The sequence below is a fragment of the Phocoena phocoena genome, chromosome 6 (assembly GCF_963924675.1).
Source record: "Phocoena phocoena chromosome 6, mPhoPho1.1, whole genome shotgun sequence".
Classification (NCBI taxonomy): domain Eukaryota; kingdom Metazoa; phylum Chordata; class Mammalia; order Artiodactyla; family Phocoenidae; genus Phocoena; species Phocoena phocoena.
In genome coordinates this window covers 110,600,441-110,621,305 of record NC_089224.1, presented here as the reverse complement: position 1 = coordinate 110,621,305, position 20,865 = coordinate 110,600,441, and the positions used below count along the sequence as shown (strand labels likewise).

General features: G+C 58.4%; 1 protein-coding gene and 1 pseudogene across 3 annotated transcripts; one reads left to right on the top strand and one right to left on the bottom strand.

Moving 5' to 3' along the window:
* Nucleotides 1-1,092: 1,092 nt before the first annotated feature.
* POMT1 (protein O-mannosyltransferase 1) lies at nucleotides 1,093-14,534 on the bottom strand. Of its 3 annotated transcripts, none has more exons than XM_065879529.1 (19): nucleotides 14,389-14,534; nucleotides 13,253-13,359; nucleotides 13,037-13,087; nucleotides 12,334-12,480; nucleotides 11,442-11,553; nucleotides 11,015-11,080; nucleotides 10,836-10,929; nucleotides 10,537-10,692; nucleotides 9,622-9,752; nucleotides 9,196-9,291; nucleotides 8,012-8,104; nucleotides 6,618-6,714; nucleotides 5,149-5,241; nucleotides 4,803-4,923; nucleotides 4,406-4,503; nucleotides 3,757-3,870; nucleotides 2,911-3,037; nucleotides 1,931-2,108; nucleotides 1,093-1,267 (listed from the first exon to the last, which is right to left on the bottom strand). In XM_065879529.1, exons 1-19 carry the CDS (start codon nucleotides 14,508-14,510, stop codon nucleotides 1,093-1,095), a joined length of 2,178 nt encoding a protein of 725 aa, XP_065735601.1. In that variant the 5' UTR covers nucleotides 14,511-14,534. The 3 variants fall into 3 exon arrangements, with proteins under 3 accessions (XP_065735601.1, XP_065735600.1, XP_065735602.1); XM_065879528.1 differs by having other exon boundaries at nucleotides 10,537-10,693; nucleotides 10,795-10,929; nucleotides 14,389-14,510; XM_065879530.1 differs by lacking the exons at nucleotides 4,406-4,503; nucleotides 4,803-4,923 and having other exon boundaries at nucleotides 14,389-14,510.
* Nucleotides 14,535-17,026: 2,492 nt separating this feature from the next.
* LOC136125149 (uncharacterized) lies at nucleotides 17,027-17,776 on the top strand (annotated as a pseudogene).
* Nucleotides 17,777-20,865: the final 3,089 nt, after the last annotated feature.

The following is a 20,865-nucleotide window of genomic DNA, read 5'->3' as shown; positions in this document are numbered from 1 at the left end:
GCCCGAGTCCGCCTGCTTGGGGGTCTGCCTTCTGGCGGGCACAGCGTCCTCACGCAGGCCTACTCAGGGCCCCTGAGCCCAGGCTGCTGTCTGGACAGGTCTTTCCTGGTGTCGCCCTCGGCCAGGTCAAGGGCACAGCACCTCCAGTCAAGGCGTGTGTGGACCAGAGAGGCATGAGCAGATGCCGCGGCCCAAAGGTGGCCGGTCTCCTGTGCTCACAGTGTCCGCGCCTCACAAGCAGTCATGGTCTTGTCCTCGTTTGTCCTCCCTCCCACGTGGCTGTTTCTGTAAAAGCCACCAGCTGTTGAGCTCTAACTGTGGTTACACGGAGACATCAGTTGAGCTCCACTGAGCACGGTGGCTGGTTTCTGACGACTGTGAAAGTTTTGTCAAACTTACTGTGCCCTTTCGGAGAGAGATCCAATAAATAATACCAAATATGAATGTCACTTTGTCCCTTTTTAATTACATTAAGAAAAGGCAAATTCAGGACGAGGAAATGTATGGATGACACAAACCCTGACGGTTAAGAGGCTAGTCGCTCACGCACCTCTCGGCAGGCTCTCCGGGCAGCGGTTAAAGAGTCAGCGAGGAGGAACGGCCAGCCTTGCACAACCTCCTCAGGCTGGCGTTGCAATAGCTCGTGTGCCCCTGAACCATGAGGGTGACTCCCCGCGGCCTCACGGGGTCAGCAGGTCAGCGGGCCAGTCAGCCAAAGCCCACCACCAGCCTCTGACAGCAAGACCGGGGCCTCATCCGGTTCGCCCCGAGCCGGCCCCTCCCTGCCTCCATCTAGGCCGACAGGAGCCCCACGCCGGCCGCTCCACACTCAGCTAGTTCACGGGGCTCCTAGGAGTCAGCAGACATGGAGGGCGTTGATCTTTACGGTCCGGGGGAAAACAGACTTTGCTCAAAACGAGGTGCTCGTCAGAGGACTGTTTCAACAGCGAAACCAGAAGAGAATCCCTGCCGAGCCTGAGTCTCCACCAAGCTCAGAGCTGCTCTGCGTTGTCAGAAGTAAACATGCTCATAAAAGACGGTTCCACTTTGTCCTGGCCCGGCCCTGCCGTCTGTCACTGTGTCCGCATGCTACTAGTACTTCCGGATCAGGATATCCCAGCTGTCTTTCCAGCGAAGGGCCTTGAGTTCGCTGGGTGAGAGTGACCTGTCCCCGTAGGTCAGCGGGCGCAGCGTGTTGGACACATGACAGGCAGAGGCAAACCATGCCACGACCAGCGCGCCAAAGAGGCTCCTCTGGAGCTGGGACCTGCCGGCCCAGGAGAGCACGGGCGTGGGGAGGCCGGCCCCTCCCCACCACGATGTCCTCTGGGCATCCGTCGCCCACGTGGTCACCTACCCCGGCCTTTCCTTCCTCCGGCCACCCCCTGCCTGACCATCAGCCCTCACCACGTCCTGCCCGATGCGCTGAGCCCCACCCTCCTCACTCGCTCTGCTTCCAGAATTCCACAGCTTCTGCTCCATCTAAGGCTGGATGCCGGGGTATTGCCCCCGAACCCCCCGTGAGCACAGTGCAGCCCTCCTGACGTACTACGAGGCTCGTGGGGACCAGAGAGAGGGGGCTCCCCCTCTGCCCTGGCCTCCCGAGCTCGCTCCGGTTTACAAAGCTTCCTGGTTTATCTCTGCCATGCACCACGCAGTCCGGCCACGAGCCACCGGCTGCTCCGGGTCACGCCCCACGTTCCCCTCTCCTTCTCTTTGCTCCTGGCGCTCTCCAGGCCCAAAGGGCCTTCCCCATCTCCCGTGCACATCAGCCACCTTCCTCTCCCGGCAGCCTTCGTTAGCTTCATCCTCTGAACCCCTGCAGAGCCTTGCTTGTGATCCTAACCCCATCTGCATCACACTGGAATCGCCATTCAAGACGCCCCTGGACCCGTACCCCCAGGGGGGCGTGGCTGCCAAGGCCCCGTACCTGCACAGGTGGTCGCTGATGTGCTCCAAAACCACAGGAAGCAGCAGGATCTGGAAGGTGAGTGCGGGCAGGTAGTGGTAGAGGAACAGCGTCTTCTCCATCATGAAGAAGGGCACGTAGTTCACGGCCCAGCCCCCGGCGCACAGAGCCCCGGCCAGCACCCAGCGCAGCCAGCAATCTGAGGGAAAAGGTCATCTCGAGCCGGCGCTGCTGACGGTCCAGCTGGGAAGCTCCCAGCGGTCCAGCAGGCTGGCCTCCTCATCCGCAAGGTACACCCGAGCTCCAGCTGATTTCTCTGTGTCCCCTCCCAGCCTTCCCACATTTCTGGAGGAAGGACAGACTGTGTCCTAAGAACCTCCTGTAACTTCCTGCTGGTACTACCGTCCCCTTCCTGAGAAATGCCAGCTTCCTGGGGGCCAGGCCCAGCTTATTCCCGACTGCCCGCTGGCCTTGGCTCACCCGGAGATTCCGAGCTGGGACTCACTACTCAGGGAGCAGTGGAGGGGCTGGACCCGTGCACCCGCCCAGGAGAGCCGGGAGTCGGTGGAGAGAACGACCAGCTCGGAGCTGAGCCCAGAGAAGGCGCCTCCCTGCCCCTGACGGCCTTCGGGGCCCGGCCCTGCCCTGGGTGTTTGCTCCTTTCCTGTTTCAGGATGGTCTGAATGGGGTCTCTGTCCTTGCAAACCACCACCCTTGACTAAGTGTCCGCTGGCGCCTCTGTCCCATCAGCCACTTCCAGGGTGTCAGGCAATTCCTGCCCGACACCTGCACGTCCCCGGAGAAGCCTTGAAGGCGATGCGGGGACTGGACTGCAACATTTTGTCTCTGGGGAAGAGACAGAAGTTCCCTCGAGGCAGAAACAAAGAGGTGGCCTCAAGGCCCTGCACGCTGGTGCGGCCGGGCTGACACCCGAAGCACAAGGAGCTCTCGTCAGAACCAGAAGGACGGGGCGCGAGACACGTGTGGGCGGCTGCACGGACCCTCAGGGAGGTCGCAGACTCTTCTTCGGCGTCTGAACAGGTACCAGATGAAGAGCAGGGCATACACCAGGGTGGCGAGGCTGGCCGAGGCCCAGATCACGATGTTTCCGAGCAGGTGGATCTGTGCCTGCGGGCGCACAGAGAGACCCTGTCACCTCAGCCAACACGCCACAGCCCAGAGCAGACACGGGCACCCACCACACCCTCCGCCCTCGCTGCCGGGACAGACGTGCTAAGGTTCTCAGCTCCGTAAGCTGAAACTGAGAACCGGGAGTAGACGGGATTCTGTTCTGACGACAGAGCTGCTCCCAGGGGGCTGATGCAGAGCTGCAGGGCGCTAAGGACCCGCTCATCTCAGACCCCGCTTCTCAGCGAGCCGTGGCCCCCCGCTTCCGGGGGGGAGGAAAAGGGCGAGCATCTTGAGCACATTACCCCCCCCCCCCCAGCGGGTAATTACTGGGCACCCGCCACGTGCTGCGTTTGCTCTCCCAGGTGAAGAGAGGCGATGTACAGGGAAACAGGGCACTGACCGGCCCAGACGCCATGTGCCACGCGGGAAATCAAGCAGGGCTGTTTTGAAAACCACGTCTGCCAGAGAAGGGGAGCCATGCGCTCCCAGCACAGCCACCAAGCCTGGTTTCCCTCGGCCTGTGGACAAGCTAGGACCCGACTCCTTGGCACCTCAGGGGAGCTCTGGCCTCGAGCTGCCACAGCACTAAAAACAAGTCCCAGGCTTTTGTTAGGGAAGCACAGGAAGGCTGGGACTTGGTCGGATGCAACAGCTGCTCTTAACATCACAGAACTCTCAGGCGCAAGACAGCTCTGCCGCACAGACGCTCTGCTTACGCTGGTCCTGGGGTGCAGCCAGTAGGCGATGTTGGTGTCTAGCATGACCCAGTCCAGCGGCGTGGAGCTGTATTTATGTTCGGAATCGTCGCTTCTCACTGTCAGCATCCGCCACTGCGGAAAGCAGAGGCCGCTGGGAGTCACACGGACAGCCAGCCGCCTTCATCGCTCAGGGATCTGCCAGGGGGCAGAGTAAACCGCTGTCCCTCTCACGTGGGCGTCCGACCTCAAGTTCCTCTAGATCATGCCACAGAGGCAGCGCAACGGGCTGATGAGCCCAGGAGGCGCCTACCCCTGGGCTCCAGTCGCCTCGTCTGTTTAAGGGATGGGACTGGGCACTAAGGGTACTTTCTCTGGTGGCCCGTCCTGCCCTGACCTGCGTGCAGTGTCACTCTGCTGTACAGTCCCCTTGGCTCCTGACTGTTCCTGCCGGCAAAGCCACAAGGCAGGACAGCCAGGAGGCAGGGGACCGACAGTGCCAGGCATGTACTTAGAGTGGACAGAGGGAGACGCTCCCTCCCTGCCGAGTCAGGTCCCAGTTTAAAGGCTGACACTGGGCAGGCGGGAGTTCTACAGACTGCAGTGCCTTCCCTGGCGAGGAGCCAGCACCCAGTGGGCAAGGTCGCCCACCCCCCCGCCCGCCTGTCACCTGCAGCTCCGAGAATCTGGCCATGAAGCTGAGGTTTCTGCTGACGTCCGTCTGCGTAGGGGAGTGGAGCTCCAGTTCCCTCTCCTTCTGCTCCTGGCCTGGCAGACACACCGGAACCCACAAGATACAAGCACAACCAGGTCAGGGAGCTCCCAGTGGCAGCTGCAGCTGCTTTTCAAACAACCCGCCAGGACCCAGTCAGAGCGCGCCACTCCACGCGGCTTCCCCACAGCACACGGCCCACCCACCCGCTCAGCATCCTTCGAGTCAGAAAGCTCGGCTCGCCCTGCCTTCCAGGGACACCCGCCCCCACCCCGCGTCCTATCACCGCTCCAGCTACAGGCGGAGGGCGAGGGTCTGCAGCGGACACGGCCCCTCCCACGCGGCCGGGGCTCACTCCTGCCGTAGCGGTGTTCCTCCACGCTCCACACGGTGCTCCCGTGGTAGCCCCGGGACAGCTGCTCCCCGACCACCTCCAGCTGCCGAAAGCCCCAGTCCGGGAGGGGCGCCCCGCTCAGCTGGCGAAGAGAAGTGGGGAGGGTGTGAGGGAGGGCCCGGCTCAGCCTGGCCCCGGGGCACCCCACCCCGGTCACTTGGCCAGCAGCTGACGAGGGCGGCCGGCTCTCCTCTGGGGAGCGTCACAGTAGGGTTTGGTTCTGAGCAGTCACAGAGGGCCCTCACCACTCCCACAACACGTCATTCTGTCCCACCTGGCAGGACCGTGGGAGGCGGCATCAACCGACCTTGAGGATGGCTGAGGTGTTCACATGCACAAACCGGACCTCTGACAAGATGGTCTTCCAGACGTCCGTGTCCGACTCCCTGTTCACGATGTCCTGTAAAAGCAGGTCTGGTCCGTCATTTCACTCTTTTTCCAATTTCCTTAAGTGCAAAACCGAAGACCAGTCACCACAGTGAGACTGACGTGGTCTGATACGAGGGGACAGTCCCCCAAGGGGAGCTGACGGCTGATCCCAGACGGTGCCATCAACCTTATTTCTGACGCCTGTGCAAGGTGCTGGAGGGGGGTGGTCGGGGGAAGGGGACACTGCCCTCCTCCAGAGACTGCACAGGGCAGCCTTTTCAGTGGGGACTTAAAGACGGATGCTCACCCTTGAGCTTCTGCAACGCCTGACGGTGCGCAAAGATGGCGCAAAGGAAGGTCAGAGACTGTCCCTGAAAAGATGCCCTTACAGGGCACTCCTGACGCTGGGTAATAGAAAACTAACGTCTGAAGAGCTTGGCGCTGCCATATTTAACTTACTGGAGCCTGGCGATGACCCCGGGAAGTCATGTAGCTACTGACAAGAAAGAACCCGAGGGGCTAAGTGAGGACAGGACGAGGAGGCCAGGCCGGGCCTCACCCTCCGGTCAGCTGTCCTCTCTGCCTGTTCCCAGAGCTTCAGTTCCTGGAAACAGGGGCGTGTGGGGCTCGAAGTGCCACCAGAGGGGCTGAGGAGCAGGAAAGGATCGGCAATGGGCCTTAGCATCAAGGGGAGTGGGCGGGGCCTCCAGGAGAATCCTGGTGGCGAGGGGCTGGTACGACTCACATCAGAGGAGCACTGCGGGAGGGGACAGAGGCAGCTGCACAGACATCCGCGTGCGGCTCAGAGCGCCAGTACAGAGACAGAGGCGGCCTCCCCGGCCCCTGGTTTCGTTTCGCAGAGGGCCAGCAGCGCCTGGCCTCACACCATCGAGAGCCCGGCGGGGGGCGGTGCTACAGGCGTGCAGCCCGTGGGGGCTGAAGGGGAGCCCGGCTTCCCCGGAGGTTAGCCCAGTGTGGCCACCGCACCGCCACTGCGCTTCTCACGCGTGTCCCTGACTTCAGACGGTCCGACGGCCCAGTGACAGAACCTTCCTCCTGCCACTCTGCCCAGGGCACTGCCTGACCACAGGCCCAGGGCCTAGGAGGGCAGGGCCAGGAATCAACCCCCAGATGGCCCTGCCTGTCCCCAGGGAAACCCTTCTTAATCCCTGGTGAGGGTTGACAAAAGAGGCACTGGCTTGGAGGCCAAAGAGTGGGAGGGACCTTCTGCCAGCAGTGCCACGTGAGCCCCATACGGAGTGCCCACCCGTCCATCGTACCATAAGCTCCTTCCTCTGATAGAAGAAAACTACCCAGTTCCCCCTTTCCGTAGAACAGTCACTTGTCCTAAGGGGCAGCTTGGAATGGGCTGCTGCCAGCACGCACGGTCGCTGGGGTTAGACTCACCAGCCTCCAGAGGTTCTGGGCGGGCATGGAGACATTGTAGTCGATGTAGCAGGACACCTCCTGGGAGTGAGGGCTCAGGGGGGCCGCGACGTCGTGCCTGGAAAACCAAACAGCGCTGCCGAGGGGCTTCCCGAGCTCCTCTGAAAGGCGCTCACTGTGCTTTTACAGGAAAATAAACGCTTTTCAGGAAACAAAGCCAGCTCAGCCTTCAAGCACCACGGTTGCCACTCCAAGGATGCAGCACGTAGGAGCTGGGCGATAAATCAAACACGAGAGGGCAGAGATTCTGCAATCATGACATCTCTGGGGGAATCTGGCAGACGTCCATCCAAACCGTGGGGCCTGTCATCCCCCTTTCAGAGGACGGGCGGAGCCCGGGAGCTCACCCGGCCAGCCGGCAGCAGCCTGAGGTCAGTTCTCGGAAATGGCTGGGGCGCCAAGACTACTATTGGAGGACAACACGCCCAGAAACCCCGGCTCCCCTCGCCCACGCACTAGGAAACCGCGCTTCACCAGACTCTGCGCGAGGTCCCGCAGAGGAGCTGGGGACCTTGAAGCGAGCAGGAAGTCAGTCACGAGCGCAGGCCCTGTGAGTGCCACGAATGACACCCAACCAGGGCAGGCACAGCACACAGCAACGCTTTTGCTGCGGGGACATCTCAGCTGATACCTGAATGAAGTGAGCGAGTGGGCCACGGGGTGACGTGTGTGCGGGGGGATATGAGCTGAAGAACATTCCAGGCAGACAGAGCAACTGAAGGCCCCAGGGGGCCAGCAACTTTGTCCCAGCATCGCAGGACAAAGGGAACGGGGCCTGCGCGGGGCTGGGCGTGCAGAGAGAAGGAAGCAACCTTCGTGGATTTCCTGACACAGCGACTACAGGGGTGGGAGAAGAGGATGAGGACTGAGCAACTGGCTCCTTCCCCGGGAAGCAGAAGGGGAGGCAGAGAGCCCAGGCATCCAGCGGGGAGGCCGGGGCTGGGGCGCGAGTGTGGGGTCACTGAGACCCACGAGATGGCCCGAGAGGCCTGGTGGAAGGAGAGCAGAGGCGGCCCGGGCCCGTCCATATGCGGAGGCTGCCCAGAAGTCAAGCCAGGGAGGGTTCCTGACTCCATCCCCCAGCTGAGATCCTTCCTGAACTCACTTCTTCCCGCGGGTCCCCCATCTGCAAGGACGCCCACACTTCATTCCAGGCAGGACTCTCCTCGTCACCCCGGCCCCCCCTGCAGGACGGGTGAGAGGCTGCTGTCCCACTCAGGTCACTAAGGCTCTCCCCCTACCCTGCGACCACCACTAGGGGTCCCCTGCCCCCCGACATCGAGGGCAGAGCCAGGCCAGAGGCAGTGGCGCACGGCAGCGGTCACGCTTTGCTCTGAACAGAGGAGGGGACTCACGTGTTGAGGAGGCGGGTGGTCATGCCGTGCACCAGCTGCACGACGTCGCCGTGCCGCACGGGCCTCGGGGGGTTGTTCACCACCAGCTGGTGCCTGGAAGAAAGTGTAGCTGCGCTCACGGGGCGGCAGGGGCCCCAGTCCTCGCTCGCGCAACGTGGAATCGCACAGCCGCCCGGTCACCGTGTTCCTTGTATGAGATGAACGCGTGTGAAAACACAGCGTGTACGTTTTATTTAACTCTCTTCAGAGACCTCAGGTCACTTTCCAAGCTTCCTGGCGTGGCCCCACTAGTAGCCACCTTCCACTGACCGCAACTGCGCCATACCTGCTACGAATGCCCACACCTGCCCCGAAATCCTTCTAACAGACTGTGGCTCCACGTTCGCTTGGTGAAAGTGGCAAGGGCCTATCAGACCCTGCCCCACGGCTGGGAGCTGAGCATCTGGCGGAGCCAGACGGACGTGGCCACCACCCTCAAGTTACTGCACTGAGTGGGAACCAGGGAGCAAACATGTGGGCAGCCGGACAGCGGACACGCGGAAGCCAACGGGATGCTGACAGCGGGGAAGGTGGGGGAGCCTGGGAGGCGGCCAGGCAGCGCCCCAGAGGAGCTGACTTTCAGGTGCTGAGTAAAAGGCCCTGGTGGGACCCTTCCAGGCTGCGGGGACAGCGGTGCAGAGCCTGTGGCAGGAGCCTGCCTCCCTGCAGAAATGAGGGGCAGGGTGAGCGCTGCGAGGGGAGTGGGGCTGGAGCCGGAGGGCGCGGCCCTGCAGACCAGTTGGGGACTGGATCCGTTCTCAGGGCCGTGGAGCTCGGAGCTCAGGGAGGGGTTTGAGCAGGAGCCTGACCTGACACCTGGGGGGCTGTGGGTATCGGGGAGGCAGGCGCGGAAACAGACCAATGGGGGAGACGGACACCCTGACGGCAGAACCAACAGGACGGGCTGGGACTGGAGGTGGGGATGACGGCAGGAAGGCGGGCGTCTGCAGGGCGGCGGGGAGTGGGGGCAGACCACGGGGTGGGGAGAGTCGGGACACCCCTGGCAACACCCGGAGGAGATGCTGGGCCCCTAAGTCCTGGACCGCGGGCTGCCCGGCACAGAGCCGGTCCCGAGGCTTCGCGGACGGAGCATGGACAGAGAGGAGGCCGGGACCAAGGCGAGGTGTCCCCGGACCTGTACTCACCTCCCGGGGTCCTTTACAATCCACCAGTTGTTGACATCCTTGAAGGGGTAGCAGGTCACCTGCTGCTGGTGGGAGCTGCCGCGGCCATTCTCGTATCTGCGAGAAGAGGGTACATCTGCGGGTGGGGCACCAAGGGGCCCGCGGCCTCCCCCTACCCCCCACCAAGGTCCCTACAGACACCACCCAGCGAGCTGTCCAGATCCACTCACGTCCCAGCGGGGCTGAAGACGTGAGCCCAGGCAGTGCCAGTCCCTCTAGTGGTTTTACATGCAGAAATAACTAGTCTCGTCGATAACCGGGACCTGAGAGCTCAGTTTCTTTTTTGTCTCGCAAACTTACTCACAGAAAGTGAGGGTTGGTAATAGCAAAAATGTGAAAAAACAAAACACGTTATAACCTTCGAATTAAAAACGTCACTTTCCTTACATCACGGGGTAGGTGCTCTGGTGGGAATGAAGCCAGCAGGGCACGGGTTGGCCAAAGGCGTTCTTCAGAGTGACCTGGGAACCGTAGGCCACCTCCAGGGGCTGGCCTTGTGTGATCCGCGCCAGTCCCCCCTGAGACAGGAGCAAAGGGGTGGCCGGTGAGAGGGAGAGAGAAAGCGAGAGCGTGACACCTCCGCCAGCCCCTCCGCCAGCCCCTATGACGGCCGGGGTGTATTCCGGGTGGGGGCAGTTATCACTGTATCTCACAATTAGCTACGGCTGCATGTGATATAATCCTGACATGTTACGCTGTTATGACCACTGACCGGAGGCTGCCCTGGGCCAGGCGCTCACCGAGCCCCTCCCCGCTCGTCCTTGTGGCCTGCAGGATCTCTGCTCTCCCACTACGGGTTGAACCCGGGCCCCAGCAGTGAAAGCGCAGAGTCCTAACCACTGGACTACCAGGGAATCCCCCCCATTAGTCCGTATTTACTTCTTACAGGCATCCCGTGATAAGAGCAATTATGTCCGTCTGACTCTGGGATTTGGGTGAGTGAAGACGTTTCCCCAGACACACAGAGCTGGCTGTCAGCAGAGCCGGCCCTTAAGAGCAGGTCTGTCCGACTTCAGAGTCTGCCTTGCTGACACCACGACTGGAGCATTTTATTATTTTTGCAAAGTTACTTGAGTGAATGCCAGAGTCGCGTTTGTCCTGTGCAGCCTGGCACCTGCCCAGCAGGTCACACTGCAGAGAGCGGACCCCTCGTCCCCTCCTATACCTTCGGCATGTTCAGAATTCGTGTAGTAGTGAAGCGATGCCTCACTTCTCGTTCTGGTTTTTCCTCTAAGGCCCACTTGCGGTGTTTCTGAGTCTAGTGTGGCCTTCTTTCTAGGATGGCTGGGGTGTCCCTTTTACCTCCAAGCTGGCCTGGAAAGCACTGGACATGATTTGGTCGTGGGGCCCGGAGCGGCAGAGCACCAGCAGGTGGACATAGAAGAACAGCAGGTACACGAGGACGGGGATGACCAACAGGGCCACCGCTCGGGCGAGCAGGTGACAGAGCACACGGACCTGCCAGAGAGGGAGGGGACGTCACCCCTGCTTTGGGGAAGGCGGGCCCAGGTCTGTCCCCCTCCGAGGCCTGTCATCAGGCGCTCCCTGCCCCCCCGACCCCCCAGGGCCAGCCTCGCCCTGCCCAGGACGTCAGCACCTACGTTTGACAGCGTCTGGTCTCCTATCAGGTGCCAGGCGTGGACAGCGGCAACCCCAAGCACCAGTAAGTATGTGAACACACCCACATATTTGATGCTGAAGGGACACAACAGAGAGAAAGTTAAGACGAGACAAGCACGGAGGACATGGCTGCTGCCCCAGCCCCGTGGAGCAAACTCACCCGACTGCACAGGCGCAGGCCACACCCGTCAGTACCAACCAAAACCACCAGCTCGGAGAGAAGGGCCTGGAGCAAAGCACAGAAGCCGAGCTGGGAGATCAGAATGTCCCCCAAAAGCCAGAGAAGGTACCCTCCTCAGAGATCTCGGGGTCAGCTGGCTGCACCAAGCTCCGGGTACAAGGAAATGACTCCTCGTCTCCCCAGAGAGCAGCCAGTCCTGACAGAATTTTCCTTTTTGGCCAGAACATCTTTCCAGTTAGTTTGAGTTATAGAAAGAGGAGGATTATTTGTAAAGTCAGCCAAGAGCCAGTCGAGGTGCCTGGGGCGGCTCCCGTGTGTGGAAAGGCAACAGACCTGCTCAGGTCGACCAACCCCCCCCGGACTCCTCTTTCTTAGTAACTAGAAGAGCACGTCCCATTTTCCATACCCGTGTTTCTGGGAGTTGGAGAACTTCAGGTAAGACAGCACGGCCAACAGGTTGAAAAATATCAAGGCTGATTCCAAAAGCATCAGCCTCGACTGAGTGATCAGAGCGTTCTCTGTCGGGGAAATGACACGGGCGTCAGGTGCTGGGCAGTGAGGGCAAATGTCCACAAGAAAGGGCCCTTGTCAAACGTCCCAGAGCGTGAGGGTGGCAAGTTCGGGCTCGGGGTGGCTGGAAGGGGACACGCCCCGGAACCACGAAGGCCACTTCTGAGGTGTGAATCAAGCCTCCTGAGACCTGGGGGACTCTGGGGAAGTCACCGCCCTCCCCGAGCCTTCGTTTTCCTCTTCTGAGAAAAGAAATACAGATTCTGCAGGCCGCCTGGACGTTCTAACACTCTGTGGGCACAGGGGCCCAGTTAGGGTCGTCACTCAGCAGACATGAATTCTTTTTATTTTCATCTGACTTAATGTCATTTGTTCATAGACCTGGGCCAAGAGATCCCTTCTGAGGAATACCCACAAATTCCTGAGTCCATCTCCACTGGTCAAGGCCTGGGAGGTGGGAGTACGGGGTAGCTTCTCATTCAAGGACAGACTTGGTTGCAGGGGGAGGTGCTCATGGCGGGCGCGCGTAGGAGTATCGTTTGGGGCAGCCCCGCTACACACGACTGCACCTCCATGATGTCACAGTCTGCGCACACAGCTCCACAATCCCCCGGCCTGGGAGTGGGGTGACTCCCAGAGTCCAATCTGGACACACTGGATGTGCGTCCTTCCGTCCTGTGAGCAGACACTGCAGGGGGCACGTCTACTAAACCCTGAGCCCTCCGGGGCCGCACAGACATAAACAAGGGCTGGCGCTGGGATCTTCCCTGCGCCCCACCAGGCCTTACCGATCAGAATCAGAAGAGCGGCCCCCACGGCAGCACAGTGAGAGAAGCCGAGCTCCCACACGATCTGGTAGGCCATGGGCACCGACAGGGCCCCTGCAAGGGCCGGCAGCAGGCGCAGGGACCACACGGGCACGTTGGTGCTGTATTCTGGAAGAGCAACCACAGCGGGGCTGAGAGCACTGCGCACACACCACCTCCCTACACTGCAGTGTCTTTTCACACAGACTACCAGGCTCACAGACTACAACGCAAGTCTGCAAGGCTGGGGGCCCCATCAGGGATGGAGCGTGCAGGCCACGGGCAGGGGCCTTGAAAGAACCTCCGAGTGGCCAAGGGCCAGTTCTCAGTAAGTACGGGAGTGATGCCGAGGACTCTGAAATGAGTTAATCCTTATTTATAAGTTTACCCCATCTATTTCCAAAAACATTGTGGCAACACATAACATTTATATGTACAAAAGATAACGGCAATCAGATGCCACATACGGCGAGCATGCTATGCGTACCAAAAACCAGGGATGAAATACTTACTGTAACTAAACACTAAGGAATTTACCGGACTTTTTGAAAATCTTTCACTTGTACCCAAACATTTATCATACCTTGGATTCAGATGAATAAACCATAGTTGTTAATCCCTATGAAAGCTACGACCTCTCCAATCTAATATATGCAAGTTAATAAGGGAAACGAAAATATTTTACCTGCTCCAATTCTGTTCCACAAAAAGTTACCATCAAATCCTCCTAAATAACCTAGAACAGAAGATTAATCAGTAACTATCCTGTTCACTAAATATTTCTGAAGCACCAAACTGGGCAGTCAATAAGGGAACAATGATAAAGAAGACACCGCTTCTGCCCTGAAGAAATTTCACCTGTAAGTGTTAAAGGGCCACCTCTCTTACTAATGAATCCTACCTCCCAAGGCCAGCAGCATGTGGCCAAACGGTGGTCCACTGCCATCGAAAAAGAAGATCCGCTTCATGTAAAAAGAGATGTACTGCCCATAATATACTTCATCAAAACTGCAAGGCAAACCCATGTTATAGTCAACTGGAAACCTTAACCGTACACAAAAGGCATGAGGATAAATGCACACCTGTGTCTCCAAAGGACTTTGGAGGGTGACCAGCAAAGGTCAGACTTTTGCCCCAACTATGAAGACACCTGTGCAGCATCACACGTCCATAAGGACAGGAAGGGAAACGCCCCACGAAAGTTGGGCATTCAGGAGGCTTTCCTGACACAGGTTCTATTCCTCTCCCTACGTTTGGGTTTAGGGTGTACTGTGAGCCAGTCTCCAAAAGGCCTCCTGAACGCAAAGCTAGTCTGCCTGTCCACCAGCGTGCCTGCAGCTAAGAGTCGGAATCAGACCTGGTGACCCGAAAAAACAGGTGTGAACGGGAGGCACGCAGGCGCCAGCCGCAGCAAACCTCTTTCAATCAGGGACTTTCACCGACATTAAGCAACTGCTGGCAACTTGTCAGGTGTGATGATGACACTGCGGTCATATGATTCTTAAGAATCCTGATCTTTTAGAGATAGATACTGAATTGTCTACAAATGAAACACAGTGCTTATGATGTGCTTCAAAAAAATCCACTGCAGGGAAGGGGTTGGCTATGAGCTGGTAACTGTTGAAGCTGGGTGATGAATATACCAGTCTCTGTATGTTTGTATCTGTTTGACATTTGCCACAATAAAAAGTTAAGTGAAAAGGAACACATGTATTCGACAAAACACACTCTAGTATCAGTGAGGACTCACTTCCAAATTCCTCAATCTTCAGCCCTCCACTCTCCAGACTGTCAAAGGTCACCCAAGGCTACTGCACCCACTACTGACCTACGGGGCAAGACCAAACAGGTGGCCTCTGCAGGGGCTGTCCTGGGGACAAGCTGGTCTCTCCTCTAACTGCCAAAGACACCCATCACCAGTAAGCCCGGAATTTCACTCTCCCATTTACGCTGTTCAAAAAGGCACTTCCCGTCACCAAGGCACTGAACAAATTACAGTTCCTTCCGATGCACCCAAAATGGAGTTGCTTGTCTTACACCACGGCCCTTGGATAGGCAAGCTGCCATAGTCGGCTCAGCAACCCCACCGCGGTCAGAGCTACGACATTCAAGTTGATGTCAGCTGTCACCACCACAGGGCGCTGCAAAAATCCCAACATCTTGTAGAAAAGCGGGCCGGGGAGGATGCCCTGTAAAAGCAGAGAAGAGTTGTCATCAGAACACAGGTGGCCCCCTGAAGGCTCGAAAGACGCTGCGACAAGACCCTGCTTTCACGAGCGGTCAACCGAGGTGGGAATCTGAGGACTCAATATCCACTCACTCCACCGACACCTGCTGGGCACTTCCGGTCAATGAGACGGCCTCCTGGCCCCTCCCCACCTAGGCAGTGTGGCCAGCTTACAGCGCGGTGACCTCCACCCCCTGAGGCTCAGAGCCTCCACCTCTGCGCCAAGATCCTCCCTCCCCTCCCCTCCCCTCCCGTCGCGGGCCAGCACCGTCCCCTGGGTGCCCCCTTTCTCACCCCGAGGGCACATCTGCACTGGGCAACCCCGTTTCCTCCCCCGAGGCTCCACTTTTCTTAAAGCTGCATCTGCCTTGGGTACCGCCTTTCCCGCATCAAAGCTGCATCTGGCCTTCGGCGGTCCCCTTCTATCCTCAAGGCTACATCTACCCTGGAGGCCCGCTTCTCTCCCTGCAGCTACATCTGCCCTGAGCGCCCCCTTCTCTCCGGAGACCCTGTCTGCCCTGGGAGGCCCCCACTCCTCTTCCCGGCACTCCCCTTTCTCTCCCGCAGGCCGCTATCTTTCCCGAAGGTTTCACCTGCGCCTCGGACGCCCCCTTCCCCCGGCACACCTGCCCCGGCCCCACCCCCGGGCCAGGCAAGACCTGCCGCCCCCCGCCACAGTTCCCCACAGACCGCGCACGCGCGTTCCGCACTGACTCTCCCGCTTCCGCCTGCGCTCTGGTCCACAGCGCCCCAAACGTACTCGCGTTTCTTCCAGTCCCCTCAGAGCCGCTCCCCGCGCCGGGCCACGCCTCGGACGCCTGAGGGCCGCGGGCTGGGGCGCGGACCGCTGGGGACGAGGCCGCTCGGCACTCTTCGCCGCCCACTAGCCCGCTCGACGCTCGATTCGCCGCGCCTGCGGGGCCCGCCGGGGGTGAAGCGCGCGTGCGCACTGGGCGAGAGCGGCGCGCTTGCGCACTGGGCGAGCCCAGACCCGGGCTCGAAAGGTGTGCCCCGGACCAACTGCAGCCTGTGATTCACGGCTGGGCAACCCAGGGTTCCTGGGCACACTAGACACACGTCTGCCTTTTTAAGACGACACAGTGGGACCGCATGGGCATTTTGCTCAGGGTGGCGCGGACGCGCGCGCAGGTGGAGGCGGGCAGGGTCCACCCCTTGCCCCGGCGGTGCCCCCCACCCTCCGGCCCGCGCGGCCCAGCCGAGCCTGCTCTGCAGCGGGACATGGCCCCAGGTCAAGGGAGTGACCCGGACCGTTAACGGGCACGAAGGCAACTCTGCTGCCCCGCCCCGCCCCTTCTTCCTCCCCTCGTCTATATGGGAGTTAATACTCCTGGACAGAAGGGTACTGCAGGTTTAATAACTGGAATTATGGTTCTTTCCTGTTTTCCCATGTCCGTCACCCAGCATTAGCGCAGTGCAGGTGACTCTGACTTACCCGGGTTGTGGGGAGAGAGGGAGCGCGGGCTCACCTGCGCCTGCGGCCGGAGGGCGTCCTGGGCCCGGGCTCTCAGCCTGTGGTCTTTGATACGAAAGCAGGGGCCGTCTGGTCTCGAGGATCCAGAGCTTCCATCCTGCGGGCCCTCGGGCTCCTTCGCGGTCAGGCCCCTGGAGGTCTGTGGACCGCCGGTCCCCAGGAGCAGGGAATCCAGGGGGTGGGTGCGGCCCTGAGAGCTGCAGGCCACGCCCTACGCGGGTCCCCTGCTTCCACAGTGGAGAGGCTCAGAAGGAATCAGCCGGCGGGGTTTCCTTTTGGAAAGGGTTAAATTTACTCGGGCATAATTTCTAAGTTTCCTACATTCTTACCTGGGACCAGGCACCGGGCTGGATGCTGCCCATGACCTCTGTGCATCCACACTACCCCACGACGTAGCTACTGTTTACAACCCACGTTTTACAATTATGGAAATTGTGACTCTGAATGAAGTGTCCTTCCCAAGGTCACACAGCACACAGTGGATTGCAGAAGCGAGAACTACCACTTGAACCCAAATCCAAGCTCTCCATCCTTCACCGCCCACGCCTGGCTTGCTCTTCTTTCCAAGCCAAGCCCAAGTGCAGCACAAGAAAAGGGACATGAGAAGTGGCAACAAAACACGACAAATCAAATGCTTAACCTCTGACCCACCCACTTCTCATGGGGAGTTGGAGCGCGTGGGGTGAGGAAGGGCAGGGGGCAGGTAGTGCTAACGCCCACCCACTGGGACGATGCACCTTAACCTCGGGTTTCACCCCCTCCTCGCCCTCACATTGCAGTAGGGCACTTCAGCCCAGTCACTCTTATCTTCCACGTAAAAGGAAAACTCTTCCATCTCTAAGTCTCCAGTCAAATGACAGAGTCGAGGGACACACAACCTGACAAAGCATGTTCAGTTTCGGTGGGTTTTTTTTTTTTACTTTTTTTTTTTATTTAAATACGGAGAATTCTTTCGTATGGAAAGAGCTAGTACAATCACATATTTGAAAGGAGAAACCATAGGTACTGAACCGGAGGGAAGGGTGAAGGGCGAGTGTGCCACCATGGCCTGCTGAGTCCACGGTTCCATTTCCCATCCAAGGTAAAAGCTCCCCCAAACAACGCAGAAACAAGCTGCACGTTACATCTTTAGCCATCGTCTGCCCTTGCAAATATCTGGTCTACGTGAAAAGACACAGAGAGGAAAGGCCAAAATAAGAACAAAAGGAAACAAAACACAACCCTCTCAGGAACAACAACAAAAAAACCCCAAACCCTTATTACTATGCAAGGCATGAGGTCAAAAGCTTGGGAGTACAGTAACCCCTTTATACAATGGAAGAAAGTCATCCACGGAGAGCCTTAACAGAAAGTTCCACTCCGAGGCTTTGTAGCATGCTGAAGACGGGGCCCCGGGGACACTGTACCATCTTGGAGACCACCTAACTGGGATGGAGAAATGGTGAACAGCAGGTTGTAATATCACTAGTCAGATATGCGCTGGTGGTCCCGGTGGAGGGCACGGCTGGGGGACAGAGTGTCTGACCCCAACACTGAGCCATTCCTGTCCGGGTGATCTGCTCGTCTTAGGTCCAGTTCACTTTTCCAACAGGAAGAGCCGGCCTTCTGGAAGTCTGCATTTCCCAGTCATCACAGAACAGTACAAAGTACAAACAAGTACCCTAGTGTCCTTGGTTGCCGAAGGCCATTTCCAACAGACCTTCTAACCCAGGCTAGCTCTGCAGGAAGGGAAATGGGACAAATGCAGATTTGAGAGGCAACATGCAGCTACTTGGTGGAGGGGAACCACACGGCAGGGAGCCCCGGGGCTTCAGCAGTTGGCCACACACTGCCTCGGCAGGCCAGTTCTGGGCGTGGCCGTGCCCTCGTGTGCACCCTTGGCCTCCTCGGCCCTTGACCATCAGTCACCAACCTCATCAACCATCCAGAAAGCAGGTCCAGAAGACAGGAGGGCGAGGGCAGAGCCAGAGAGAACTGATGCCCGTTATTTAATGACAAGATGCCCCAATATCCCCTGGCAGTGGCTGGAATGACCGTGGCTTTGGAAATGGACCAACCAGTTTTTCTGAATGTTCAATAGTCGTACTTTAGTTTTCCCCCTGAAGGAACCCAGAGCCAAAAGCGTATGAATCCCATGTTTGAAAACAACGATGATGATTAAAAAGGGGAAGCAAAGGAGAACCAGACCAAATACACATGCCAAAGAAGTCTTCAGTGGGTGGACAAGGCCACAAGGACACATGAACCCATACTCTCGGATTTTACCCCACTGAGTAATTGATGTTGGACATACTGCAGGATCACTGACTGCTGAGCAACGGGCTGCACCATCAGTGGGCCAGGGCAAAGCAGCCAGCATGGGAAGGGAGGGTGATTTTAGCAGGCAGAGGCTCAGCGAGAAGACTCTGACACCCCACCCCCACCCCCACCCCCAGCAGCAGAAAAGGTCAAGTGCTAGTCTCCACCTGTTCCCGCCAACGGCCCAAGGCATTCTGCCAGAGGCCTTGGCATGGACACGCACTCTGAGGATGGGGATTTGAAGGCAAAATATGACCCTAAGTCCTATTACCTTGAGCTTGGCTCTAAAACCACATGAAAAGAGGAGAAAGTTTGCACCTTAAGACATCTCTGCACTGAAAACTGCATTTCATCAGACCAAGGAAGGGACGGGGTGTTGGTTGGGCCCAAGGCCTGCCCTCTGCCTCAAGAGTTCAATTTAAAATCTGTATCTCAGCGGGGAAGAGGCTGCAGCTTGGGCACACGAAGGTGGTAAACGCACTGAACTTCACATGCAATTTCCTGGCCTTTCCTGCACGGAATAATTCAGACATTATATATAAATAGAGCAGTGAAACATTTACTTTTTTTCACCTAGACCTACAACATCAATACATATAAATAAATTCTAGTGTTTTCTGTTTTTATTGGGGGGTGGGGGTGGGGAAATACAGGGGTGGGGAAATACAGGGGTAGAGAAAAGGGCTGGAGAACAGGTGACCCTTTCGTTTTTATTTTTTCTCAAACAGGAAGTACCGTCCCTCCGATGGCAGGTTCACCTGAAGCATACAGCTTGAGAGTTTGGAACAGCATCCAGGACTGTCCTGTTCAATTTCAAAATGAGAAGGCCGTTTCTCCTTTTGACAAACAATGTGCACTGGAATTAGGTGCGAGGGTCTGGCCGTGTTTCTAGGTGTGAGTGTGTGGCCTCTGCAGGGGCGGCTGGAGCGGAGAGCTCAGTCAGGGCGGCTGGGTGCGGGGACGGCAGCCAGGCACTCGTGGGGGAAGGGAGACAAGAGCAGGTGAGCCAGTGGGCAGCCCTTCAAGAAGGGCCTTCCGAGTAAAGAGTCAGGGGATGAAGGAGAGAAAAAAAAAAAAGCTAGTGAGAAGTAAGGCCTGAGGGTGGAGGCAAGGAGGGGAGTGCTGAACACGATCCATCAAGCAGCGAAGCATCCTTCAAGAAAACCGGCCTCCCCGGATGATGCCGGAGGAGCCCCGCACCCTCTGCCAGGAGGCCGTTGCTCCCCCACTTCCTTAAAGCGGTGAAGAGCAACAAGTGACTTCAGCGGTTCCTAAGGCGCTTCTTTCCCCGTGTTCCACACTGGACAGAGCTTAGAGCCACTGCCCGAGTGACTGTCACACACCTGTGGCGACACTGCGGGTGGACTCTGTGGGGCACGCCCCCGATCGCCTACTGCCCATTCTCCGAGGCAGGTCTTCTCTGGACCCGCCAGCAACGGCAGGTAGATGGCGGGTTAGTTACTCCCAAGAGCGTGAGCAAAACTTCAAATTTCCCCTCGCCTTTCCTTGGAATGACAGAATTTGGGATGATTTCCTTCTAATTCTTATCTTAAAAACAAAAGCCTAGCATAAAATGCCTCACACAGACTCTGACAAAGGCAGCTCTGCAGACTTATGAGGCTACCCAGGCTGTTCTGGGAGTCACCGTCAGCCCTGCAACCCATCCTCCCCTTGGACACTGCTCTGTCCTTGAAGAGACCCACTGCCCAGCTCAGGCCTCTCTGTCCCCTCAGCCTGGGTCTGCTGCTGGGAGCGGAGAAAAGGAAGCCCTCCCAGCAGCCTCCCAGAGCTCACGCCTCTGTCGCAGACCCAACCAAACCCCCGTCCACGCGCTCACGGCCACGCAGAGGAAGTGTACGGTCTCTAGTGACAACCGTCCACGCGTCCGTCACCACAGAGGAAGTGCGTGGCTTCCAGTGACGAGCTGTGAGAGGTGGAGGGACAGGAGGACCCAGAGACACGGAGGCAGCTCAAGAAGGACAGGACGAGGGAAGCTCGGAGGGAAGGGAGCGCGTGGGAAAACATCAGGCCCCGCGGGTGCTGGAGTCCCAGAAGCAGACACTGACGGGGCTGGTGCTGTCAGTTCGCACCGTCCAGGCCAAACTGGAAAATGCCAGGGCCTTCTATCTCCATGATTCACCTCAGGTGCCCAGCGGTCAGTGTCCCCACCAGTTTTGAAGAGTTCAAGACAGAAATTCTGTGTAATTCTGATGCTAAAAACGGCGTCAACTTCACCGGGTCGGGCCGCCCATTAAGTCGCTGTGGTCACCAGGCCAGCGGCTTCCCGACTAAAACGCCATCCCACCTCCCCTCCCTCCCACTACCACTTCCCAAGCTCAGGAGCGGTGTCTTAAGTCACCACTTCTTTTTGCAAGTAACCTCAAAGGTGAACCAACCGAGACACAGAGAGCAGGAGAGGAGAGGGCACGTTCCTACACATCACCTCTTAAGGTATCACAGCAGTGATGTATCAAACGAACAGGAGAGAGGTTAAAAG